Below are 22,233 nucleotides of genomic sequence, written 5' to 3' on the forward strand. Positions count from 1 at the left end.
GCAGCCTCGAACTCTTGAGCTCAAGGGATCCTCCTGCCTCAGCCTCCCATGTGGCTGGGACTACAATTGGGCACCATCGCCACCATACTTGGCTAATTTTTTTGTATTTTTTGTAGAGACTGGGTCTTACTCTTGCTCATGCTGGTCTCTAAGTCCTGGTCTCAAGCGAGTCTCCTGCCTCGTCCTCCCAAAGTGCTGGGATTGTGAGCCACTGTGCTCAGGCCCTGAAGCCCTTTTATAAGAGCTCTACTTCCATCTATGAGGGCCCTGTCTTCATGACTTAATCACCTCCTACAGGCTGTAACTCTTATCACCTTGGTGATTAAGTTTCAACACATGAATTTTGGAGAACATTCAGCACTCTATCACCATAGATTAGCTCTTTCTTTCTTTCTTTTTTTTTTTTTTTGAGACAGAGTCTCGATTTGTTGCCCAGGCTAGAGTGAGTGTCGTGCATCAGCCTAGCTCACAGCAACCTCAAACTCCTGGGCTCAAGCAATCCTCCTGCCTCAGCCTCCCAAGTAGCTGGGACTACAGGCATGCGCCACCATGCCCAGCTAGTTTTTTCTATATATATTAGTTGGCCAATTAACTTCTTTCTATTTATAGTAGAGACGGGGTCTCGCTCTTGCTCAGGCTGATTTCGAACTCCTGACCTCAAGCAATCTGCCTGCCTTGGCCTCCCAGAGTGCTAGGATTACAGCCGTGAGCCACCGTGCCCGGCTTATAGATTAGTTCTTGAACTTCACATTAATGGAATCATAACCATAGACAGTCTTTTGTGTCTGGCTTATCTTGTTCAACACTGAGTCTGTGTACTTCATCCACTTTGTTCTCTGCATCGTTAATCTGCTCTTTTTCATTGCTGCATAATATTCCAAGACATGAATCTACCACAGTTTATTTATTTATTTTCTGCTGATTTTACATGTGAGTTGTTTTGGATTTTTGGCTGATATAAAGACAGTTGCTTTGAACATTCTTGTCCATGTCTGTGGTGCACACATTCATGCATTCCTGTTGAGAAAGGCAGTGGAATTGCTGGGGTTTAGTGTATACAGGTGCTAGCTTTTGTATGTACTGCCAGTTTGCAATGTAGCTGCAGTGTTTTATGTTCCCTCCTGGAGTGTGTGAGAGGAGAGTTCCAGTTGCTGCACATCCCTGGAACACTTAATATTGTCAAACTTTGTATGTTTAGCCATTCTTGTAGTGCACTTTTATCTCATTGTGGTTTTAATTTACATTTCCCTGATGTTCACTGATGGTATGGAGGGCCTTATTGCATATACCTGAGTGGCCATTTGGATGACATATTTTGTGAGGTACGTGTTACTCTTTTGTCATGTTTTAACTGGGTTGTCCTTTTCTTTGTTTTTTTTTTTTTTTTTTTTTTTTGAGACAGAGTCTCGCTTTGTTGCCCAGGCTAGAGTGAGTGCTGTGGCGTCAGCCTAGCTCACAGCAACCTCAAACTCCTGGGCTCAAGCAATCCTCCTGCCTCAGCCTCCCAAATAGCTGGGACTACAGGCATGTGCCACCATACCCGGCTAATTTTTCCTATATATATATTAGTTGGGCAATTAATTTCTTTCTATTTATAGTAGAGACGGGGGTCTCGCTCTTGCTCAGGCTGGTTTCGAACTCCTGACCTCGAGCAATCCGCCCGCCTAGGCCTCTCAGAGTGCTAGGATTACAGGCGTGAGCCACCGGGCCCGGCCTCTTTTCTTTGTTATTTGCAGGCATTTTTGTTTTGTTCTGCTCATTTTTTAAAACTGTATTCTGGATAAAAGTGTTTGTCAGATATATGTATTGTAAATATCTCATCCCAGTTTGTGGCTTGCTTTTTTTTTTTTCCTGAGACAGAGTCTCACTTTGTTATCCAGGCTAGAGTGAGTGCCGTGGCGTCAGCTTAGCTCACAGCAACCTCAAACTCCTGGGCTCAAGCAATCCTCCTGCCTCAGCCTCCCAAGTAGCTGGGACTACAGGTATGTGCCACCATGCCCGGCTAATTTTTTCTATATATATCAGTTGGCCAATTAATTTCTTTCTATTTATAGTAGAGACAGGGTCTCGCTCTTGCTAAGCCTGGTTTTGAACTCCTGACCTCGAGCAATCTGCCCGCCTTGGCCTCCCAGAGAGCTAGGATTACAGGCGTGAGCCACCACACTGGCTAGTGTGGCTTGCTTTTTTCACTCTCTCAATGCTGTATTCCCAGAGGGCAAGGACTCGGCCTACCTCACCCACTGCAGTTTGCCCTTCGCCCCGCCTGGCACACAGCAGGATCAAACAATTATTGAATGGGTTGGCCACGTTGAGTTCCAGCTCTGGGCTCACTTTGCTCCTGTGGGCATGTTAATCCCATCCTGCCCACATCACAAGATTTTGTGAGGCTGGGGGAAACAAGACTCGTCCACCCTAGTGTTGGCTTTTGGAGGCTCCCGGGTAGCGTCAGCGTTTAGATTCAAAGAAGGCGGAGTTGGGTCGTCTGCGGGAACTTGCAGGCTAAGCTCCACGTGGGCGCCCCGCCCACCTCAGGGCCCGCCCACAGCTGTCACTTATAGGGGCTCCTAAGAGGCGTGGTTGGAACCCGGAACTAGGAAGTAGGTGGAGCTTCGGAGGCCACTGGCCAATGAAAGCGCAGGGCTCTGAGCCACTGGGGGCGTGGCTGAGGAGTCGGAGAAGGCGGTGCCCATGCTGCCATTGGGTGGCCTGTCGTCGTCAGGGAAACGCGGTGTCTGGGAGGTGAAGAGGCGGGGCTTCTGGGGAGGCGGGGCTTCCGGGGGCGGGTCGGCCGGGACGGAGCGCCCGCCGTCAGCTGACCATCCGCCATCTTGTCCGCCATTTGCGAGGAGCCCGGAGCGGGAGTGCGGGCCCTGCCGAGCGGGTCGCCGCTGCTGCCGCCGCCGCCGCTGTCCACCGACCCCCGCCGCCGCCCTGGCCTGGGAGCTTGCCCCGCCGCGGCGGCCGGCAGCGCAGCGCTCCGCGAGCGGCAGGCGCAGCCCCCGGACCCCCTCCCGGCTCCTGGCCGCGGGCCTCCCGGGGCCAGAGCCCGTCGGCTGCCGCAATGGCCCTCAAGATGGTCAAGGGCAGCATCGACCGCATGTTCGACAAGAACCTGCAGGACCTGGTCCGCGGCATCCGCAACCACAAGGAGGACGAGGTGAGCCCGGCGGGCCGAGCAGGGCGGCCTGGCCTGGTCCCCGCCCGGCCCTGCCCTGCGCCCCCCCTTCCCCGGCTCGCGCCGCTCCGGACCCTGGGGGCTGTGCACCTCCTCCCCCAGCCTCAGTTTACCCCAAGGAGCAAAGGCCCTGGAGCAGCTGCTCCCGGGCTCCCGCGGCTGTCGGATCCCCTGGGGGAAAACCCCGGGCCCCACCGCTGGGTGGCCACCCCCCCCCGTGCCTCAGTTTCCTGGGTCGGAGGAAGATTCGGGCCTGCCTTGTCCCTCCAGAGGAGACTTGCCAGGTTTCCGAGGAGAGATTCTCTAACCTGTGTGCGTTTCCGCATCACTTATGAAAAATTCAGGGTCCAGGGCTGCGTCCCAGAACCTCCCAAGGGTCCCCTCCCTGGAAGAATGAGGGAGGGGGTCCTGGGCTGCTCTTGGAGGGTAAATGCGTGTCCACGTTGCTTTCTGGGGCCTGGCTGGGAAGTGAGCGAGGTCTCAGGGCCTCTTCTCCTGGGCGGCCTCTGACAGGGAGGACAGCAGTGAGGGAGCAGCCCAGAACAGCCTGGAATGGGGAACCCGAAAGCCAGAGTAAGGAAATGGTTTTCCAGAAGTGAAATGGTAACTGTGGGCACGTTTTCCTTCCCGCCTCTCCCTTCCCCCAATATGTGACCTAGATTGGGAAAGAATGGGGGCCACCAGGCATCCAGGCTCATCAAAGGATGCCGGTGTAGCGGAAGCATTGAAAAGCCTCCTAGTGTCTGTCTGTCTGCCTGCTGTCCCTGAAGGAGAGCAGCTGTCTGATATCCTGATACCCTGCAGGTCCCAATACCAGATGCTATCTCATTCTCCTCACAGTGGCCCCCAGGAGGGGCAGAGAAGCTCAGGAATTTGCTCTGAGGTGCCCTCAGTGCAGGTCCCCTTCCTTGGGAACCTGAGTTCTTGCCATGTTGTTGCACTTTTTCAGAAGTGGTGTGACCTCCTCTGCCATGTCATGAGGTTACATTTGTTTGTCTCCACAGCCCCCTTCCCTTAGGCCACTCCTTGGTTTTGCATCCTCTATAACTGACTCATGTGTGGTCTTCAGTTTCTTTGTGAGTTGAAAGAGTAGCTGATTGGCCTGGATTTTCTTTACTAATTGTGGCTGAGCACATTTGGGACATGGCTTGCTCCCCCAGATGACTGTTCTGCATGGGTAGGAGCTCCTCGGTCTGCCCCATCTTCAGTAGGTGGCCCTGAACAGCCTGCTGTGGGATCCTGAGGATGCGCCACAGGGTCTGCCCTGTGGAGGACTGCACCCTCTAGTCAGGGAGCCTGGTTTTCCGGGGGCTGTATCTGTCATCCCTGGAAGTCCCCTGGGCCTTGGTTTCTTCATTTGGAATTGGTGTGAATTGATGGCACCTTCCGCCCAGGCTTGGGCCCGTTCAACGGGGTATTGGTGGTGGAAACATGTTTTTAAAAGCACAAGGCCAAGCTGGTGCTGGAAGTCCTTGAAAGTCCCAGGTTTCCTCATGGGCCCTGCCGTTGGTCATTTGGCGGTGCCAGGCAGGACATGTGGTGCCTGGGGCCTTGGTTTTCTCATTTGAAGACCATCCTTATGGCCTGGTGAGTGATCATTCAGGTATACACTCCTGGGATGTGTCTCACTGCTGGTGTCTCCTGATTGGAGAGCAGTAAGTGACGGTTTGGTGACGGTTGTAGTCCCATCCTCCCCCGTGTGCAAAAGCAGCTACCATGTAGACTGTTGTTGGTTCTTCCCTCCCACCCACCGCACCCGGAACAGATTGCTGACAATGTGCTTTTTCTGCAGCAATTTAATTTCCAAAAAAGGTTTTCATTTTATAATAGGTATTCACACTTCTTGTGACATTGTGGAAACAAGGCTTAGCAGTGACTTCAGAAGCCACGTGGAAAGGCAGCGTGGTTGAGAGGAAATGATATGAAGTTTTGGGGACTTGAGTCCAAGTTCTTGGACTTCCTTAACTAGGTGATCCAGGAGAGGCCCCTGCTCTGTGTCATCATCTGTAACATCAGGTGGCAGTCCCTCTCTCCTTGCCAGCGGTTCTGAGGATGCACAGCCTTCTGTCTTCTGCAAGCGCCAGAGTGCCCTAAGAGATTGTGTAGTTCACTGTTTTCCAAACCTCATACTGTCATCCATTAGTGGGTTGTAAATTCCATTTAGTGGGTTATGGTAAGTAAGAAAAAGGAAGGCCAGGTGCAGTGGTGCACACCTGTAATCCCAGCACTTTGGGAGGATTGCTTGAGGCCAGGAGTTCAAGACCGGCCTGGTCAACACAGTGAGGCCCCATCTCTACAAAAAAAAAAAAAAAAAAAGGAAATGAAACTAGGAAATACTGGACAGTAGGCATGTACAGTCACTGTCCTTTCTTGACACTTTGTTTCTGCATATGATTTGTGCATGAGTGTGTGTGTGTGTTGTGTGTGAGAGTGAGTTGGGTTACCATGCAAAAAGTATTTCTTAAAATGAGTCCAAAATGTTTGCAAAGCAGTGGTCTGATTTGCACGGTTTTTCGGCTGCTTGGTGTTATTTGAACCCTTAAGATGCCACAAAGATAATGTTGGCAGATTGTGGGGGGAGGCCACTGGGGATGTCCATTGCTTCTAAAACTTAGCTATAACTTGAGAAAAAACCAAACGACTTTTTTTTTTTTTTTTTTTTGAGACAGAGTCTCACTTTGTTGCCCAGGCTAGAGTGAGTGCCGTGGCGTCAGCCTGGCTCACAGCAACCTCAAACTCCTGGGCTCGAGTGATCCTTCTGCCTCAGCCTCCCGGGTAGCTGGGACTACAGGCATGCGCCACCATGCCCGGCTAATTTTTTATATATATATCAGTTGGCCAATTAATTTCTTTCTATTTATAGTAGAGACGGGGTCTCGCTCTTGCTCAGGCTGGTTTTGAACTCCTGACCTTGAGCAATCCGCCCGCCTCGGCCTCCCAAGAGCTAGGATTACAGGCGTGAGCCACAGCGCCCGGCCCAAACGACTTTTAATAATTTATTCTCAGTTACTTCTCATATTTTTGGGAAAACTTTTATTTTGAGACAGAGTCTCACTCTGTCACCCAGGCTAGAGTGCAGTGGTGTCATCAGCCCACTGCAGCCTCCAACTACTGGGCTTAAGCAGTCCTCCTGCTTCAGCCTCCCAAAGTGCTGGGACTACAGGCGTGAGCTACTGTGCCAGGCCCTTTATCAGCATTTATACATGGGAAAGCAGCTCCCTTCTTTACAAAGAAGTCATGTGGAAAGAGCAGATTCAGCTATGTAAAAGTTAAAACTTCTGTTCACTAAAACCACCATAGAAAAAAATGCAAGGGTGGGTGGCTGGTTGGGGACAGGTCTATCCTGCCTCAGGAAGCTGGACTTCCTGATGAGCATAGGACATGGGACCGTGGAGACACTGGAGAAGCAGGTGGAGGACATGTGACAGCATGGAGCAGGAAGGCTCCCACCCGCTGTTACCCAGACATGAGTTGCTGCCTATGCGGGAGGATCCAGTCCCGAGCGTCTGGGGTGGGCCAGGAGGCAGGAGCTGACAGGTGCCGCTGTTCCCGCAGTGCTGTCCCGTAGAAACAGCTGGAGCCGTGGCCAGATAAGGTTTTCCAGCAGTTCTGTTATGAGAAAAAGGTGCCATTAGTTAATGGTAGCAATACATTTTCTTCTCCAGTCCAGCCCAGGTGCTGCTGTTTCTCAGAATGTCCTTAAAGGTTATCCAGTTGCTCCTTTACACTCTTTTTTTTTTTTTTTTGAGACAAAGTCTTGCTTTGTTGCCCAGGCTAGAGTGAGTGCCGTGGCGTCAGCCTAGGTCACAGCAACTTCAAATTCCTGGGCTCAAGCGATCCTTCTGCCTCAGCCTCCCGAGTAGCTGGGACTACAGGCATGCGCCACCATGCCTGGCTAATTTTTTCTATGTATATTAGTTGGCCATTAATTTCTTTCTATTTATAGTAGAGACGGGCTCTCGCTTTTGCTCAGGCTGGTTTCAAACTCCTGAGCTCAAAGGATCCTCTCGCCTTGGCCTCCCAGAGAGCTAGGATTACAGGCGTGAGCCACCGCGCCCGGCCTCCTTTACACTCTTGTTCCCTGCGGGGTCTTGGGGGGGGGTGTCTGCGTGTATTTGGTCCCCACAGCACATCTCGGTCTGGCTAGGCACGCTTCAGGTGCTCAAGGCCACACATGGCCAGTGGCTGCCGGGTGGGCTTTGCAGCTCTGTGCCTGGGCCATCCTGGGCCTCAAGGGTCACGCTTCCCTCTCTCCCCTCTGCTTAGTGGTTTCCCTGGCTGCTGATTTCCTCCTCTTCCTGCCCTGGATGGTCTACTCAGGCCCCGCCCCCTCGCCCTCTGGGCATCCTGTTCTGCCTCTGACCTCCTGCCTCTAACCTATTTCTCCTTTCCAGCAAGGATCTTGGCACTCTGTACCTGCCTGTCTAGCTGTCACCTGGACATCACCATGGAGGCGTCTCTGAACCCTTCCATCTCAGCATGTTGTGATGGACTCCTCCCTTGCCCCAACCTGTCCTTTCTCCTGCCTGTCCTGGCTCTGGGAAAGCCTCAGGCCATCCCCATCACTCGCCTCACTGAATTTCTGGCATCTTTTCTGGGCTTCCAGGCTCCCTGCTGCAGTTTTGGTTTGGGCCACTATCCTGTCTCACCCACGTGTTTGCAGAAACCACCTCCTTGCTGGGCTCCTGACCTCAGTTACCTCCCAGCCTTCCCCTAGTCCGTGCCTGCCCCAGAGCCCTGTGTGGGCCCATCTGCCCTGGAGGTGTGGCTCTTAGCCCGCGTGATCCGGCACCCTGCTCACCTTCCAGCCTGGTCTCTTGTCAACCCCCTCGGCCACACGCAGCCCTGGGCTCCAGCCTTGCTGTGCTCTGAGTAGAGTCCCTAACCTGCCAAACCTTCTGTCGACCTTCGGGCCTTTGTACACCTGTCCTTGGCCCGGAGTCCCTCTGTCCCCATACCTGGCCAAATTTGTCACTGGCCCAGCAGCTGGCAGCAGTGGGGGGCTCAGGAGATGCCTGTTGAGGGATTGGATGGACGCCTTCCGTGCACTGGCTGACTGGCGCGTGAGGCCATGTCTGTTGTGTGGTGTCAAGTTTGTGTAGTGTCTGTAGCGAGTCCCTCCAGGGCTGCTGCATCAGACCAGGCTCTGTCCTCCGTGGCTGGACCAGGAGCCTGGCATGGGAGTCCGGTTCACCTGGGAGATGTGGGCAGAGCACCCCAGGAGCAGGCGTGCACATGCCCCAGGACTTGTGAGAGAACCAAAAGGATGTTATTTCTGGATTTTTACCACCCTAAACCAGTGTCAAGATATTTTCACGTGGATATAAAAATTTACAGCCCATTTAACTGATGTGTCTGAATGTTTATTAAAATTTAGTTGAATTGTGTAGAATGGTAACTTAACGGTGGCCATAATCGAGGGGTGGGATAGAACACATGGCAGTGCTGACCTTCTGTTGCCTCCAACCTCAAAGTGCTGAGTGCTGATTCCGTGTGGCTCTGCCCTGTGCTCAGGTGTGCATGGCCTCTGCCTGTGAGAGTGTGCAAGGCTGGGGGTCACCCTGGCTGCACCTCAGGGCCTGTGACTTGAAGACTTGGCATGCCTGGCACCAGGTGACCCTCAGGACGTGCTGGCTGTTTTGTAGTAGTTCTTGTATTTTAACAGCTTCTGAGGAATTTCTGGACGCCCTCCCTTTCATCCTGGCGCTCCCTCGTCCCCACATTGTCACAGTGTTGTTGGAACCAGAAGGTACATTTTCTAGATTTGCTTTTTTTTCCCCTTCTAAATCTGTTTAATTATGAAATATGCAATGCATAGGATGTCTTATAGGTAATTATTATGGTAATTATCTAATTATCTTGAGTTCTATGAGTATACTTTCCTCAATTTGCTTATAGTGTTATCACTTAAATTTGTGTCCCTAAACCATAGAGTGTCATGTAGCTGCAGGTGTACGTTTTTGCTGCCTGGCTTCTCGGGTTCCTGCCATGAGAGCCGCGCTTGTCGCTGGTGCTGCATTGTCGTGCGGCCACTGCATTTACCGTCTGAGTCTCTGGACGCGAGCCCCCCGGCGGGGTTACGGTCCCGGGCAGGGCTGGGTGGGGTGGGGTGTAGCTGTGATCCCCCTCCCTGGTTGTGAACATGGTTCCCTCCCTCTAGTGTGTCAACCATCTGCGTTCTTCATGAAGCTCCCTTCATGGCTGTGGCCTATTTCCTTGTCCGCTTTTCCCATTCCCAGGGATTTTTTACAAAGGCCCCCTGTAGGCCCTCGACAGCATGGAACCTGGCTGGTGTGCACTGGGACGGCAGTGTGGGGTCAGCTGTAAGCCCTGCCATCATACAGGTTCTCTGGTCTCCCAGACAGTCTGCCTCTGTTTGTCAGTGGGGAGGGGAGAACCTGAACTTCAAAAAAAGAAACCGTGCCCCAGAAATCCTGATGTCCATCTAGGGTTGAAACAGCGCATCTTATGGCCCCAAGGAGTTCATACAGAAAGGAAATACGTGTCCTGTGTTCCACATTAAATTCCAGAACAATTATATTATTGCAGAAACCAGTCAGTGTTTTAGTGCTTTTGCTCCGTGTGAAGTGTGAACTTTGCATGGAACTGGCTGAGGTGTTTAAGAAATTTCATCATGTTGCACCTCTAATTTCCTTTTTTTGTAAAAAGTGTCCATGATATGTAGTTATTACATGTTATACCTTTTTTTTGTTTTTTTGAGACAGAGTCTCACTCTGTCACCCAGGCTGGTCATCACAGCTTATTGCAGCCCCCAATTACTGGGCCCAAGGGATCCTTCTGCCTCAGCCTCTCGAGTAGCTGGGACTACAGGTGCCACCCTCATGCCTGGCTAAATTTTTCTATTTTCAGTAGAGACAGGGTCTTACTCTTGCTCAGGCTGGTCTTGAACTCCTGGGCTCAAGCGACCCTCCTCCTTGGCTGCAGAGTGCTGGGATCACAGGTGTGAGGCACTGCGCCTGGCCTGTTTATCTCTTTTAGCGTGTGTTGGGCTGTTGAAATGTGTCCTGCGCACGGGCTGTTCTGGGGTCAGCCGGAGATCTGGGCTGAGTCGGCGTGCAGAACGTGGACAGGGAAGAGCCTTCAGAAACGGCACCACCCAGCTCTGCTGCTTTGCTGGTCCCCAGCGCCTCCTGGGAGTGTGCTTATAAGATGCTCGTGGAAGGTTCACACTGGGAGGAGCTACCTGGATGTTACCAGAAGTCAAAAAGCCGGGAAGGAGTCCCAGGGTTGGGACTGACTTGGGAGTCCCTGGACTGCCTGGGGAAACTGGTGGGTGCGGGTCTGTCACGTCCTGTCTACCTGTTCGTCAGCTGAGGAACATTTGGCTGGCTTCCGTTTGACCTGTTAGGAATAGTGCTACAATGAACACCTGCGTGCTGGTTTTCAGATTCTTGGGCACACACACAGGCCACGTGGCAGCTCCCTGCTTAACCTCTGGGGGAGCCCCAGGCTGCTGTCCACTGCCCTCCCGCCATGGGGGGCACCGACTTCTCAGCACTAGTGGTTGCCTTTTTGTTCTTTTGCTTTTAAATCATTAACAAGGATTAACCTGTGGGGTACAGTAAAGGGTCACCCATGCACTAGGGACAGGAGCTAAGGATCCCTCGTGGGATTTAGTAACTTGAAGCGTGTTGGAAGGATATGGCGATGCTTGTTCCACTGCTTTGCACCTCGGTTGTAAAATATTCAACATGCTTCCTGGGGCTGGGAGAGCACCCAGGCACCCGTGGCTCTTACCCTGCACCTGTGTTGGTGGCAGCTGAGGGTCTCAGGCTGGCTGAGGTGTGGTCCTAGGGTGACACTGGAAGGACTGAGGGCAGAGGACTTGGGACAGGAGGACCTCTGGGGAGGGGCATGGCAGGACAGGGTCCTAGCAGTTGCTGCTCTTGGTCTCGTGGTCAGATGATGGAGGGGGCTCCTTGTGCTTCACAGGGAACTTGGCATTGGGGGCCAGAGCCAAGCCTGCCTCACGGGTGTGGGGCCCTTATGCATGGGCTGACAGAGTTGCTCCTGACCCCGTGGTGACCACCCTCTCCTCCTGGGGAGGGCTGGGTTCTCTTTAGAGCCGACGTGGAGCCAGCTCTGCCTTTCTCTTTTTTTTTTTTTTTTTTTTTTTAAATTTTTTTGTTTACGTCCCGGGGCAGCGCCACCGCAGCGGGCGCCGCCCGGGCCTGCCTTTCTCTTTCTCACGATGTGGGAAGAGCCCCGAGACCTCCACTCCCAGAGGGACCGCTGTCCGTCACTCTGGACCTAGTGCGTCAGTTCTGCTTGGGTCAGGCTGTCTTGGGTGGTATTCAGTAGACACGCTGGATTAGCAAGTGGGCTCCAGGGAATTAGAACAAACCCGCTGCGAAACCTGATGCTCAGAAGTTCACTCAGCACTCGCCACAGCAGCTGACTGTGGGGCATCCAGTGTGAGGAGTGGGCACACAGGGCAGGATGTGTGCACCCTCCACCATAACCTAGTTCCAGAACATTCTCATCACCCCAGAGAGAAACCATGCCCTTCTCACCTGCTCCCCACCTTGGCATCCACGAAACCACATCCCGTCTCTGTGGATCTACCTGTTCTGGACATTTCATATAAATGGAATCTCATACTGCGTGGCCTTTTGTGTCTGGCTCCTTTCTGAAATAGTTATTTTTAACTGTTTTAGCTAAACATTTGTAATTTCTATTTTTTTCCCCTTTTAGGCAAAATACATCTCTCAGTGCATTGATGAAATCAAGCAGGAGCTGAAGCAGGACAACATTGCGGTGAAGGCAAACGCAGTCTGCAAGCTGACGTATGTAAGTGCTCTGTCTGCTTGGAGGCGCTGGGCCCACGCCCCGGCGCTGTTGGGCTGCACTCTGCTCCGCTGTGTGCCTGCCGTCCTCCCCCATCAGATGTTCACTGGTGCCACTGCACAGAGCTCTTATGACTGTGCTGTCAGTGAGCCGTGCAGGGGGCTGCGATTGTCACGTGGCTGGCGTGGGCGGGTGGCAGCACTCAGCCGAGTGGTGGTGGCCCTGGGAGGCCTCTCCTGAGTGGAGGCGGGCAGGGGCACCCCTCTCCTCCAGTCTCAGTTCCCGCTGGGAAGCCTGCTGGGTAGAGCTGGGGCTCTGAACTTTCCTGGGCCGGGTTCCCTGCCTGGCTGCCATTCCAGGTCAGCACGTAGGCAGAGTACGGACACCCCTCTCCCCGCCACAGCCTGTTTCCATGTTGGAGATAGGGAGCAAAGGGCTTGTCCAAGGAGTCCCTGGTGTTAGTCTTTGTCTCATGTAGCTCATGTGAGCAGGCCATTCCCCGGGGGCATTAGGGGAGTTCAGCCAGTGCAAGGATGCACTAGCTTCTCAATTGCAGGGGTTTATACTTTTTTAGGGTCTGTTACTAGCCTGTCTCTGTAGTTTTTAAAAATAAGAGTCGTTTCTCAAGAAAGAGAAGGCCCTAGGGGTACATGTTGGGTGAACTTTCTGTGTTAAGACTATGAATGGAGCCAGGCATGGTGGCTCACTCCTGTAGTCATAGCACTTTAAGAGGTTGAGGCAGGAGGATCACCTGAGCCCAGGAGTTGGAGGCTGCAGTGAGTTATGACGATACCACTGTAATCTAGCCTGAGCGACAGACTGAGACCATGTCTCAAAAAAAAGAGAGAGAGAGAGAGATTGTGAATGGAATGTATTCTTTACTTGCAGGGAGGGAGTATTTGATGTCATGGCTTCAGCACCTTGTCTACCTTGGCTTATGAGTAAAAGTGTGTCTTCCTCTCTCAACAGTTACAAATGCTGGGGTATGACATCAGTTGGGCCGCCTTCAATATCATAGAAGTGATGAGTGCCTCCAAGTTCACGTTCAAGGTGGGCTTCGGGACGGGGAGACTGGCAGGGTGGTGGAAGGAAGGATTCCCCACTGGACGTCCCCGCAGATCCGTCCTATGGCCAGGGCCCGGCTGGCACGGGACATGGTCCAGCTTTCCTTAGTGGGCTGATGCTGGTTTGGGGCTGCAAATTCAGATAAATGCGTAACTCCTCAAAAACCTGGCCAGATGCTAGTCCCTGCCTAGTGGCCTCCACTTGTCAGCGTGTCCTATTGCCTCTTGGACATTTTCTGAGAATTTTTTGTTTATGTTGTAGTGATCTCCCTTGTAAACAATTTTGGATGTCATTTCATTTTTGGTATCATATAAGCACGTCTGCCACGTCAGTAAACTCCCACAAAAATAATTTTTCCCACGCATGGCTCGTTAGGCCTGCAGTGTGTGTCCTGGGATCGTCCTGTGTTGGTGAAAGCTTTCTTCACCTTCCATCAGGACACACACCCTGTGGTGGCTGAGCCCCCCTGTGGTTCCAATCTGAGGGCCCTGATCCCCTGCCTGCGGGTCATACTTGATGAAGAAATAAAATATCGCATTTGCCAAAATTTGTGTCAGCTCCCTGTGCACGTGTGTTTAAAGTATCAAATACATTTGTGAGTGTGGTTTTAGCTGTCACCTCAGCCTGGCAGAGCGACTTGAGCTGTCCTAAGATCCAACACTTAGAGTCGCTGTGGGAAAGCAGTCCCTGGCTGCCAGCGAGTGTGGAACATTAGTAGCAGGACTGGGTGGCTTTGACAAACCTTGGTGGGAATTTCCTCCTCTGGAGCCAGAAGAGACCTAGCTTGGTTCACAAGTGGCTTCCTGGCACCCAGCTGGTGGGGGGCCTACCGACCACCCTGGTGTGGCCCTGACGCTGTGTGTGTCCTCCCCACAGCGCATCGGCTACCTCGCTGCCTCCCAGAGCTTTCACGAGGGCACTGATGTCATCATGCTGACCACGAATCAGATCCGCAAGGTAGGCCTCCCCTCATGCTGAGCACCGGGCGGGTCTCCCCCGCCAAGCTTCTGTCTTGGGGCTGGTTTTCCCGTCACACGCATGGAAGAGCAGGAAGCAGGAGCCCTGGGCTCCGAGGGTCCACAGATCCCACGTCTGCGAGTTCCTTAGCGAGCAGGCCTGGCTTCCCTGGGCTGTTGTGTTTCCCAGGAGACACGAAGAGGTGGCCTTGGTGGGTCGAGCTCTGCTCCCTGGCAGATGTACTGGGGGGGGAGCTGGGGAGCTGCTGAACACCCCCCTTCTCAACCTCACTTCCTAGAAGGCCAGTGGGCGCCAGGCATCTGCGCTTCAGCTGGCCTCTGGTCACCCCGTACTCTTTCCATCCTGCCCTGTGGCAGCACCTCCCAAGGTCACACTCCCCTCCCTGCCCTCGTGGGGCCTTCCATCCATGGGCTCTTTTGAGCCACCTGATACATGTACCTTCAGTAGTGTGTACATTTTTTTTTACATTTGAAATGGTATTTGAAGCCCATCGAGTAATAAATTTCCTCTTTGGAGGAAAACAGCACTTTGCGCATGTTTTGTTTCCCCCTCATTGTGGAGAAGTCGGAGGTGTTGGGGAACCAAGGCCATGGGTTATGCGGGCAGCTTGTCCCTTTCCAGCCACGGCCTACAGTCCTGGCCCTCAAGTGCCCAGTGCAAGTGCTAGGCCCTCCAGAGGTGACCTGGCTTCGAGGGCTGAGGCTCCCAGCATGCTGAGGGGTGGGCTCTGTAGGTGCTGGCCATGTGGTGATGCCCTGCATGGGGGGTGGGGCAGACCCCATCGCTGTTGGCCCTGCTGGGCTCTCCATCTTGGGCAAGGCTATGGAGCCTGGCGTCTGCCTCGGCCACATGTGGTCTGTGGTCTAGGTGCCATGGCTTGAGGGTCCAGCTTGGTGAGCGCTGGTCAGGGTGCCAAGCAGGAGGGGAGTCGGGCCTTCCAAGAGGGGAGGGGAGAGGGTTGCCGGGGCGAGTGGGTGGACAACAGGACTGAGGAGGGTGGAGGTGTGGCATCCTGGGCCCCCAGGTGCCAGCTGCCTGGCCGGGCCCCCATGTGGGCACCTCGCTGCAGCCCCCAGGGCTCCTACTGCTTCCCCGGGAAAGTCGCTCAAGGCTGTTCTGTTCCACCCAAGCGTTCCAGCCTGAGACTCCTTTTCCTGGAGCACACAGTGCTTCTGCTAAATCAGGAGTGATTCAGGTAGTTAACCATCATCTCTTCCGCTGTTCCTACTTTTGCCTGTCTCTGTCCTGGCCCCAGACTCAGGAGCCTGTCTATGTGGCCACAGCTCTCGCTGCCAGTTATTGATATGCTTCCTTTGTGGAGGATCCTGATGGGAGCGCACCCCAGGTGTTTGCACTCCCAGTGTCATTTTAAATGAACTCGTGACTTTTGAAACACACCTCCAGCGGGGGCCTGGGGTCAAGCTGGGGTCTCCTGGCAGCTTCACGAATACCTGGATGTCTCTGGACACACCTTTCTGAAATTTCCTATGGCAGCCTCCCAGGCTCCCTGCTTCCCTCCTCTGGCCCTTTGGTGCACTGTGCTGAATGAAAAATCCAGTCAGTCATCAAGGGAGTGAGGGTTGCACTGCGGGTGCTGCTGCCGTCTTGCCCCTCAGCTGGAAGTGGAGTGGCTTTTAAAGCTAGTGTTTTCGTATTTGTGACCACATATGGGAGCTTTTAAAGTGTTTCTTAGCACACTACTTAGGAAAATCTCCCAAGAGCAAGTTTGCGAGAGTGAGAGAATTTCTCCAGGTGTGCAGATCTGGGCATGGGCATGGGCCCGTGTTTGAGACGTTGCCATGAAGTTTAGCTAGTGGAGTGCAAATCTAGAGGGGGCTGTGGGGTGGCCGTCAGCTGGCCGTCAGCTTTTCCTTGAGTTTCATGGTCCCAAGATAGAATTGTCCCCAGCCCGAAGCTTTTCCACGCTTTGAGAGGGACCCACGAGAGTTGTTCCTGTTCTCTTCCCTAGGTTGTTAGGGGGACAGGCCCCTCGGCCAGGGGTGGGCAGCCCTGACCGCAGCCCCGGGAGGCAGGCTGTGCTTGGAGCCAGCACAGCCTTCACCCAGATATGCAGTGGCCAGTGAGCCTCTGTCCTGAGAGCCGTGACCTCTCAGAAACTGGGCTCTCAGGTACAGCATGTTCACATCCTCCTCACACTCTGTCCCCAGACGGCCTATCCTGGCTCATCTCTTGGTGACAGTGTCGAGTGCACTGTAGCTCATTCCTGTTCATCCAGGGTTAGCTGCAGAGCTCTCTGCAGCGGGTGTGGGGGCACAGGTGTACCCCCTTCTGGGATGTGCACGGTGATGCATATCCACAGCACCCACCCGCTAAACTCCTCTCCCTCCCTTTCCAGGACCTGAGCAGCCCCAGCCAGTATGACACTGGCGTTGCACTGACTGGTCTGTCCTGTTTTGTCACCCCAGATCTTGCCAGAGACCTGGCAAATGACATCATGACGCTGGTGAGTTGTGAGTGTGTCCAGGTTAAAGTGTAACACCAAGGAAGCTTGGCCCTGCAAGAACGGGCTGGGTGCAGGTGTGTGGCCTGGTGGGGTGGGAGCTGAGTCACCGTCACCCCCACCAACACCTGGTGGGCCAGGCCCTGTCAGGGACATCGGGTCCTTGCTGAGGTGTGGGTGCTGGTGGAGGTCATCTCAGCAGCCACGAGCTGCTGTGTGGCCCTGTCTGCCCTGCGTAGCTCACAGCTGCCCAGCTGGTCTTAAAGCAAACAGCCGGGCTGGTTGTCCTCTCACAGGGGCCCCAGGGACCTTCTAGAGCATGGAAGCCCCTAGAAATGGCAGCCTTCAGGACATCTGTTGTGTGTCCAGCTCGTCCCTAGTTTAGTGGGACTCTTTTTCCCTTTGACTTACTAAACGGGGCCACACCTACAAGGAAAAGGGCTCAGCTTCCGCCTCGGGATGCTGGCCCCACATCAGCAGCCTGTCTACGAGGAGACGCGTAGATCTCGGCTTATGGTCAGGAGATTGTGGGCACAGCCTGCCCAGCTCTAGATTGGACCCTGTCTGTCCAATCGGGGTCGGCAGCCTGTGGCCCAGGGCCACGTCCATTACACCCCACCCCACCCCGCTGCTGTGAACCAGGCGCCCGGCCCACCCCTTCCTTCAGAGTTGTACACAGTGGCTTCAGCAGAGCAGGGCAGAGCCATGTGGCCTAGACAGAGGCTGTCTGGCCTGCAGAACCGAAACAGTCACTAGCCTTCACGGGTAGTATGCTCCCCCAGGCTAGAGCAGTTGAATACCTAGAGAAGGGATGGGTGTGGGCGCCCTGAAACCATGGGCTGGGAGCTCCATCAGGGCCAAGCAGTGGAGGGGTGGGGCTGCCTAGGCCTGACAGGTGAGGAAGGGCTCCCCAGGGACGAGAGGACGATGTGCCAGCCGAGGGGAGGCCCTCAGTGTCCTTGGGTAGCTGTGCTGAGGTGCTGCAAGCTCTGACCCTGCGGACCAGGGCTCCCTGCGTGACTTTTGTTTTGGACCTTGCCCTCCATCCTGGGCCCCGGGACTGCCAGGGCAGGACAGTCAGAGGCAGGAGGGTCGGCCTCCAGGGCCCAGGTCTGGGCATGGACACGGGCAGGTTTCCACTCCTCTGAGATGCTGCTCTGTGGTCCCTAGGTGGTGGGCAGTGTGATGGGTTGTGTAGGCCGTAGCCAGAGAGACTGGGGGCTCTTTCCTCCAGGCAGAGGTGGTCAGCCACAGGTGGGGTGCGGGGCAGGGGTGGAGGAGCCTGGTGGAGACGCCTCCGCTGTCTTGGCAGATGTCGCACACCAAGCCCTACATCCGGAAGAAGGCTGTGCTGATCATGTACAAGGTGTTCCTGAAGTATCCCGAGTCGCTGCGCCCCGCCTTTCCCCGGCTCAAGGAGAAGCTGGAGGATCCTGACCCTGGTTGGTAGATTTGAGTTCAGGTTGAGTGGGGCGCCCAGCCCCCCGGGAGCTGCCCCAGGGGCTCAAGGAAGGAGGTGGGAGGGCTTGCTGCCTGTGGAACATGCCAGGCTTTCCTAACGGGCAGCCTCAAGACGCAGTGGACATCGGGGAGGCTTGGTGCAGGCAGTGGGTGGTCTCGGGTTCCTCCTAGGCCCAGAAACAGTGCAGTCTAGCATACTCCTGGTGAGGGTGAGGCGGCAGAGCCCTGGTAGGGCGTCAGTGTCTCTGAGCCAGGGAGATTGGGAGCCAGCCAGATGGCTCCTGTGCCACCAGGCCACTTTCTGCAGTGCAGGGGACAGCTAGACCATGGTTCCACAGGGCCACCTCCGGCCTCTTCGGGCTCTTGAGTGTGGTGACTGAGAGACGCAATTCCAGATTTTATTTCACTGAGGTTAACTGATGTTTAAACAGTTACCCACGGCCCTGGCATCCACTGGGCAGCGTGGCCTGAAACCACATGTGTTAGAGCCTCTGGCTTGTGGCAGGCACTTGGCAGGGGTCTATGGGACCAAAGCCACCCAGTAGTAGCCTATAGGCCCCACGTCTCAGAGAGCAAACGTGACCTGCGCAGGAGCTCAGGTCTGGGCCAGCTCCTCCTTGGGGTGCTGGGCTCAGTCAGATCAGGATCGCTGATTGGGTCCTGAGCCTTGCCCAGTGGTCCCCTCCAGGCCAACGGCCGGGCACATGTTTCTGGAGGTCGTCCCTTCCCCACACAGAAACCCCAAGTCCCGTTTTTCTCCTTGACTCAATGGAAAGCAATGGAGCCAGAGGACTGTCCTTTGAGGCTGTCCCAAGTGTGGGTGACACCTGCTTGCACTCACGTTGCGCACTTTGCTGTGCAGTGTGCTTCATGGGGTCCTGCTGCTTTCCCATAGTACCATGAGCCCTCTGCCTTGGGCCTGTTGCCTGGACGGTTTGGGCCTGGGCTGGTGTCCCCCTCCCTGGGAGGAGGTGGCAGAGCCTGTGCCACAAGCTCGGGTTCCTGCAGCCTGGTAGAAGCTGCCACAGAGACCAGAACCTCCTTTCTGGTCGGGAGGACTGTGGTGGGTTTTTGGAGCTGAGTGTGGAGGGGGCAGGAAGCGCACTGCTCCTGGGAGCACCCGTGGGACTCCTGTTCTGCCTATGGTCCAAGCCTGCTCCTTCTCCTTGGTGATGAGTGGGTTTTATGCCTGGGGCTTTCTTCCGTCCACGGAGATCTGCAGGGAGACCTGCAGGCTTATTTTTCTCCCTCAGTTTTTTTTTTAATCATTAAGATTTTTTAGTTTACCTTTTTGTATTGAAATAATGTCAGATTTATAAAAAACTTGAAGAAAAAATACAAAGAATTCCCATGTGCCCTATACCCAGCTTTCCAGAATTTTCTATCTGGTGTGATCAAAGTGAAGTTAAGACAAGGAAAGAAGCGAATGTTGATGGGACACTGCTGCCAGACTGTAGATCAGATTGCCCTTCCCAGCCTCCCCGGCACAAATCTGGCCCTGGCCGTGCCAGTCACCCCTCTGCTCCACTGGCTGCGGATTTAGGGGTTTCTGCTACCCCTGATTCAATAGACCAGGTCTCAGAAGCATCGTGCTCAGGGTGACAGTTTTAGGATGGAGCAGCCAGTGAAGGCACAGCTGGGCGACAGAGCCACGTGGGGATGCTCAGTGGCAGTGTAGATGTTGGCTGTCTCACTGACATCGGCCTTTGTGACCTGGCCTGAACCGGTTATGGCTCTGGTCTTGCCGGGTAGTACTTCCCCATCCTCTTCCTCCTCGTTAATTTGTTGGGGTCCTAGGGCAGGAGGCGCTGTCTGTTTTGTCACCTGTTGGTTTATATCAGGATGGACTCATAGGTACCTGTTTTACTCTACGGGCCGTATCCACACCTTCATTGTCAGTGTTTTTGCTTACGTTGTTTCAGGTTGGCCATCGGGTACCCTTTCGTGTGGGTTCTGGTGCCCACCTCCCACCTCCCACCTTCCCTTATTTCTTGAGCATCTCTTTGCTTTTTTTTTTGAGGCAGAGTCTCACTTTGTTGCCCGGGCTGAGTGCCGAGGCATCAGCCTAGCTCACAGCAACCTCAAACTCCTGGGCTCAAGCAATCCTTCTGCCTCAGCCTCCTGAGTAGCTGGGCCTACAGGCATGTGCCACCTGGCTAATTTTTTCTATATATTTTTAGTTGTCCAGTTAATTTCTTTCTATTTTTGATAGAGATATGGGGTCTTGCCTTTGCTCAAGCTGGTCTTGAACTCCTGAGCTCAAACTATCCACTCGCCTCGGCCTCCCAGTGTGCTAGGATTACAGGCGTGAGCCAGAACACCCTGCTTCTTCATTGTTGAAGATCTGGCACCGCGTGTGTTCGTGGTGCTGGGGTCATGTAGCCACTGAGCCCACTTAGCACACAGAGCTAGGAAAAGTGTGTGTGTGTGTGCGTGCGTGTGTGCATCTGTTTTGACACTGCCACTTGCCCACGCTATGTCAGTTGTCCTGGCCAGCCATGTACATGGTGACAATCATTAGTTCTCATACCAGTGCATCGAGGTCCACACTGCAGGGTTCCCATTGGTGAGGCCTCCTGGTTGTGAGGATGCCCCTTCTTGCTGACGAGGACCCCCTTGCTCTCCAGGGGTCCAGTCGGCAGCTGTCAACGTCATCTGTGAGCTGGCCAGACGCAACCCCAAGAACTATCTGTCCCTGGCCCCACTGTTCTTCAAGCTGATGACATCCTCCACCAACAACTGGGTCCTCATCAAGATCATCAAGCTGGCAAGTAGCATGGGATGTGTCCCCTCGCACTCACCTCGCCTGGGGGGCCTGGTTGGTACCCCTGTGGGCGGTCCTTTCTGCCACGGCACTGTCCTGGGTGGTGACCGCCCCTCTCACCCCACAGTTTGGTGCTCTGACGCCTTTGGAGCCGAGGTTGGGCAAGAAGCTGATCGAGCCTCTCACCAACCTCATCCACAGGTGAGCCCGCGCCCCCATGTATCCTTGTACCAGACTTCCGGGGCCAGAGCCGCTGGCAGCCCTGCATGGCAGGCAGTGCAGGGGCCTGTCCCCTGCTCTGACATGACTCCTGTCCTCACGCCACTTCTCTGCCCTCCCTCTGTAGCACGTCTGCCATGTCCCTTCTCTACGAGTGTGTGAACACTGTGATTGCAGGTGAGCGCTGACACCGGTGTTCTGGAAGGGGCGGCTATCCTCAGTGGGGGGAGAGGGGACAAGGTGTCCCCAAGCTTCGCCTCTGCTGGAGCCAAGGTGGAAAGCTGGGTGGCGGGCCCTGCGACCGGCCGGGCCTCCCTGTCACGCATCTCTGCCCAGCTCCCTGCTGCCCCTCCATGGGGGTGGGTTGTTGCTTGGGGCTCTGGAGCAGCTCAACCCCCAGCCACGTCGGAGTCATCTCGCATCTGCAGGTGGAGCCTGCCTGCCCATCTCCCGCCTTCCAGAGCTGTCAGCTCCTGCTGCTCTGCGTCCACTGTCAGACCCATCAACAGCTGTTATTTCTGGCATTTTTCTTTTCTTTTCTTTTCTTTTCTTTTCTTTTCTTTTCTTTTCTTTTCTTTTCTTTTCTTTCTTTTTTTTTTTTTTTTTTGAGACGGAGTCTCATTCTGTTGCCTGGGTAGAGTGCCGTGGCGTCAGCCTAGCTCACAGCAACCTCAATCTCCTGGGCTCAAGTGATCCTCTTGCCTCAGCCTCCCGAGTACCTGGGACTATAGGCATGCACCACCATGCCCGGCTAATTTTTTCTATATGTTTTTATTTTCATTTTTTTTTGCCAACGAGAAATAAGTTTGTTTATTACTGTAGCATAAAAATCCATGCTTTGGGATACCACAAACTCTTGGAAAGCATTTTCTACATCCTGCTGGTTGTGGAAGCGTTTTCCCTGCAAAAAGTTGTTGAGATGCCTGAAAAAGTGGTAGTCGGTTGGCTAGAGGTCAGGTGAATATGGTGTATGAGGCAAAACTCTGTAGAGGTGTGGTTGGACGTTGCCATGGAGAAGAATTGGGCCCTTTCTGTTGACGAACACAGGCTGCAGGCGTTGCAGTTTTGGGGGCATCTCATCTATTTGCTGAGCATACTTCTCAGATGTAATGGTTTCGCTGGGATTCAGAAAGCTGTAGTGGATCAGATGGGCGGCAGACCACCAAACAGTGACCATGCTCTTTTTCTGGTGCAAGTTTGGCTTCAGGAAGGGCTTTAGAGCTTCTTCTCATTCCACCACTGAGCTGGTCATTGTCTGGTTGTCATATAAAATCCACTCTTCAACGCACATCACAGTCTGAT

At 54.1% G+C, this 22,233-nt stretch overlaps 1 protein-coding gene across 1 annotated transcript in view; it reads left to right on the forward strand.

Annotated features, from left to right (window-relative positions):
• The first annotated feature begins 2,805 nt into the window (after nucleotides 1-2,805).
• Nucleotides 2,806-22,233, forward strand: part of AP3D1 (adaptor related protein complex 3 subunit delta 1) — a 41,164-nt gene continuing 21,736 nt past the window's right edge. The window contains exons 1-9 of the mRNA XM_012745691.2: nucleotides 2,806-3,157; nucleotides 11,891-11,986; nucleotides 12,953-13,033; nucleotides 13,925-14,005; nucleotides 16,383-16,490; nucleotides 17,800-17,929; nucleotides 20,576-20,715; nucleotides 20,840-20,913; nucleotides 21,059-21,108. Of these exons, the coding sequence (XP_012601145.2) occupies nucleotides 3,062-3,157; nucleotides 11,891-11,986; nucleotides 12,953-13,033; nucleotides 13,925-14,005; nucleotides 16,383-16,490; nucleotides 17,800-17,929; nucleotides 20,576-20,715; nucleotides 20,840-20,913; nucleotides 21,059-21,108 (856 nt within the window). The 5' untranslated portion in view covers nucleotides 2,806-3,061. The remainder of the gene's footprint in view (nucleotides 3,158-11,890; nucleotides 11,987-12,952; nucleotides 13,034-13,924; nucleotides 14,006-16,382; nucleotides 16,491-17,799; nucleotides 17,930-20,575; nucleotides 20,716-20,839; nucleotides 20,914-21,058; nucleotides 21,109-22,233) is intronic.

The sequence above is a fragment of the Microcebus murinus genome, chromosome 27, assembly GCF_040939455.1.
Source record: "Microcebus murinus isolate Inina chromosome 27, M.murinus_Inina_mat1.0, whole genome shotgun sequence".
Classification (NCBI taxonomy): Eukaryota; Metazoa; Chordata; class Mammalia; order Primates; family Cheirogaleidae; genus Microcebus; species Microcebus murinus.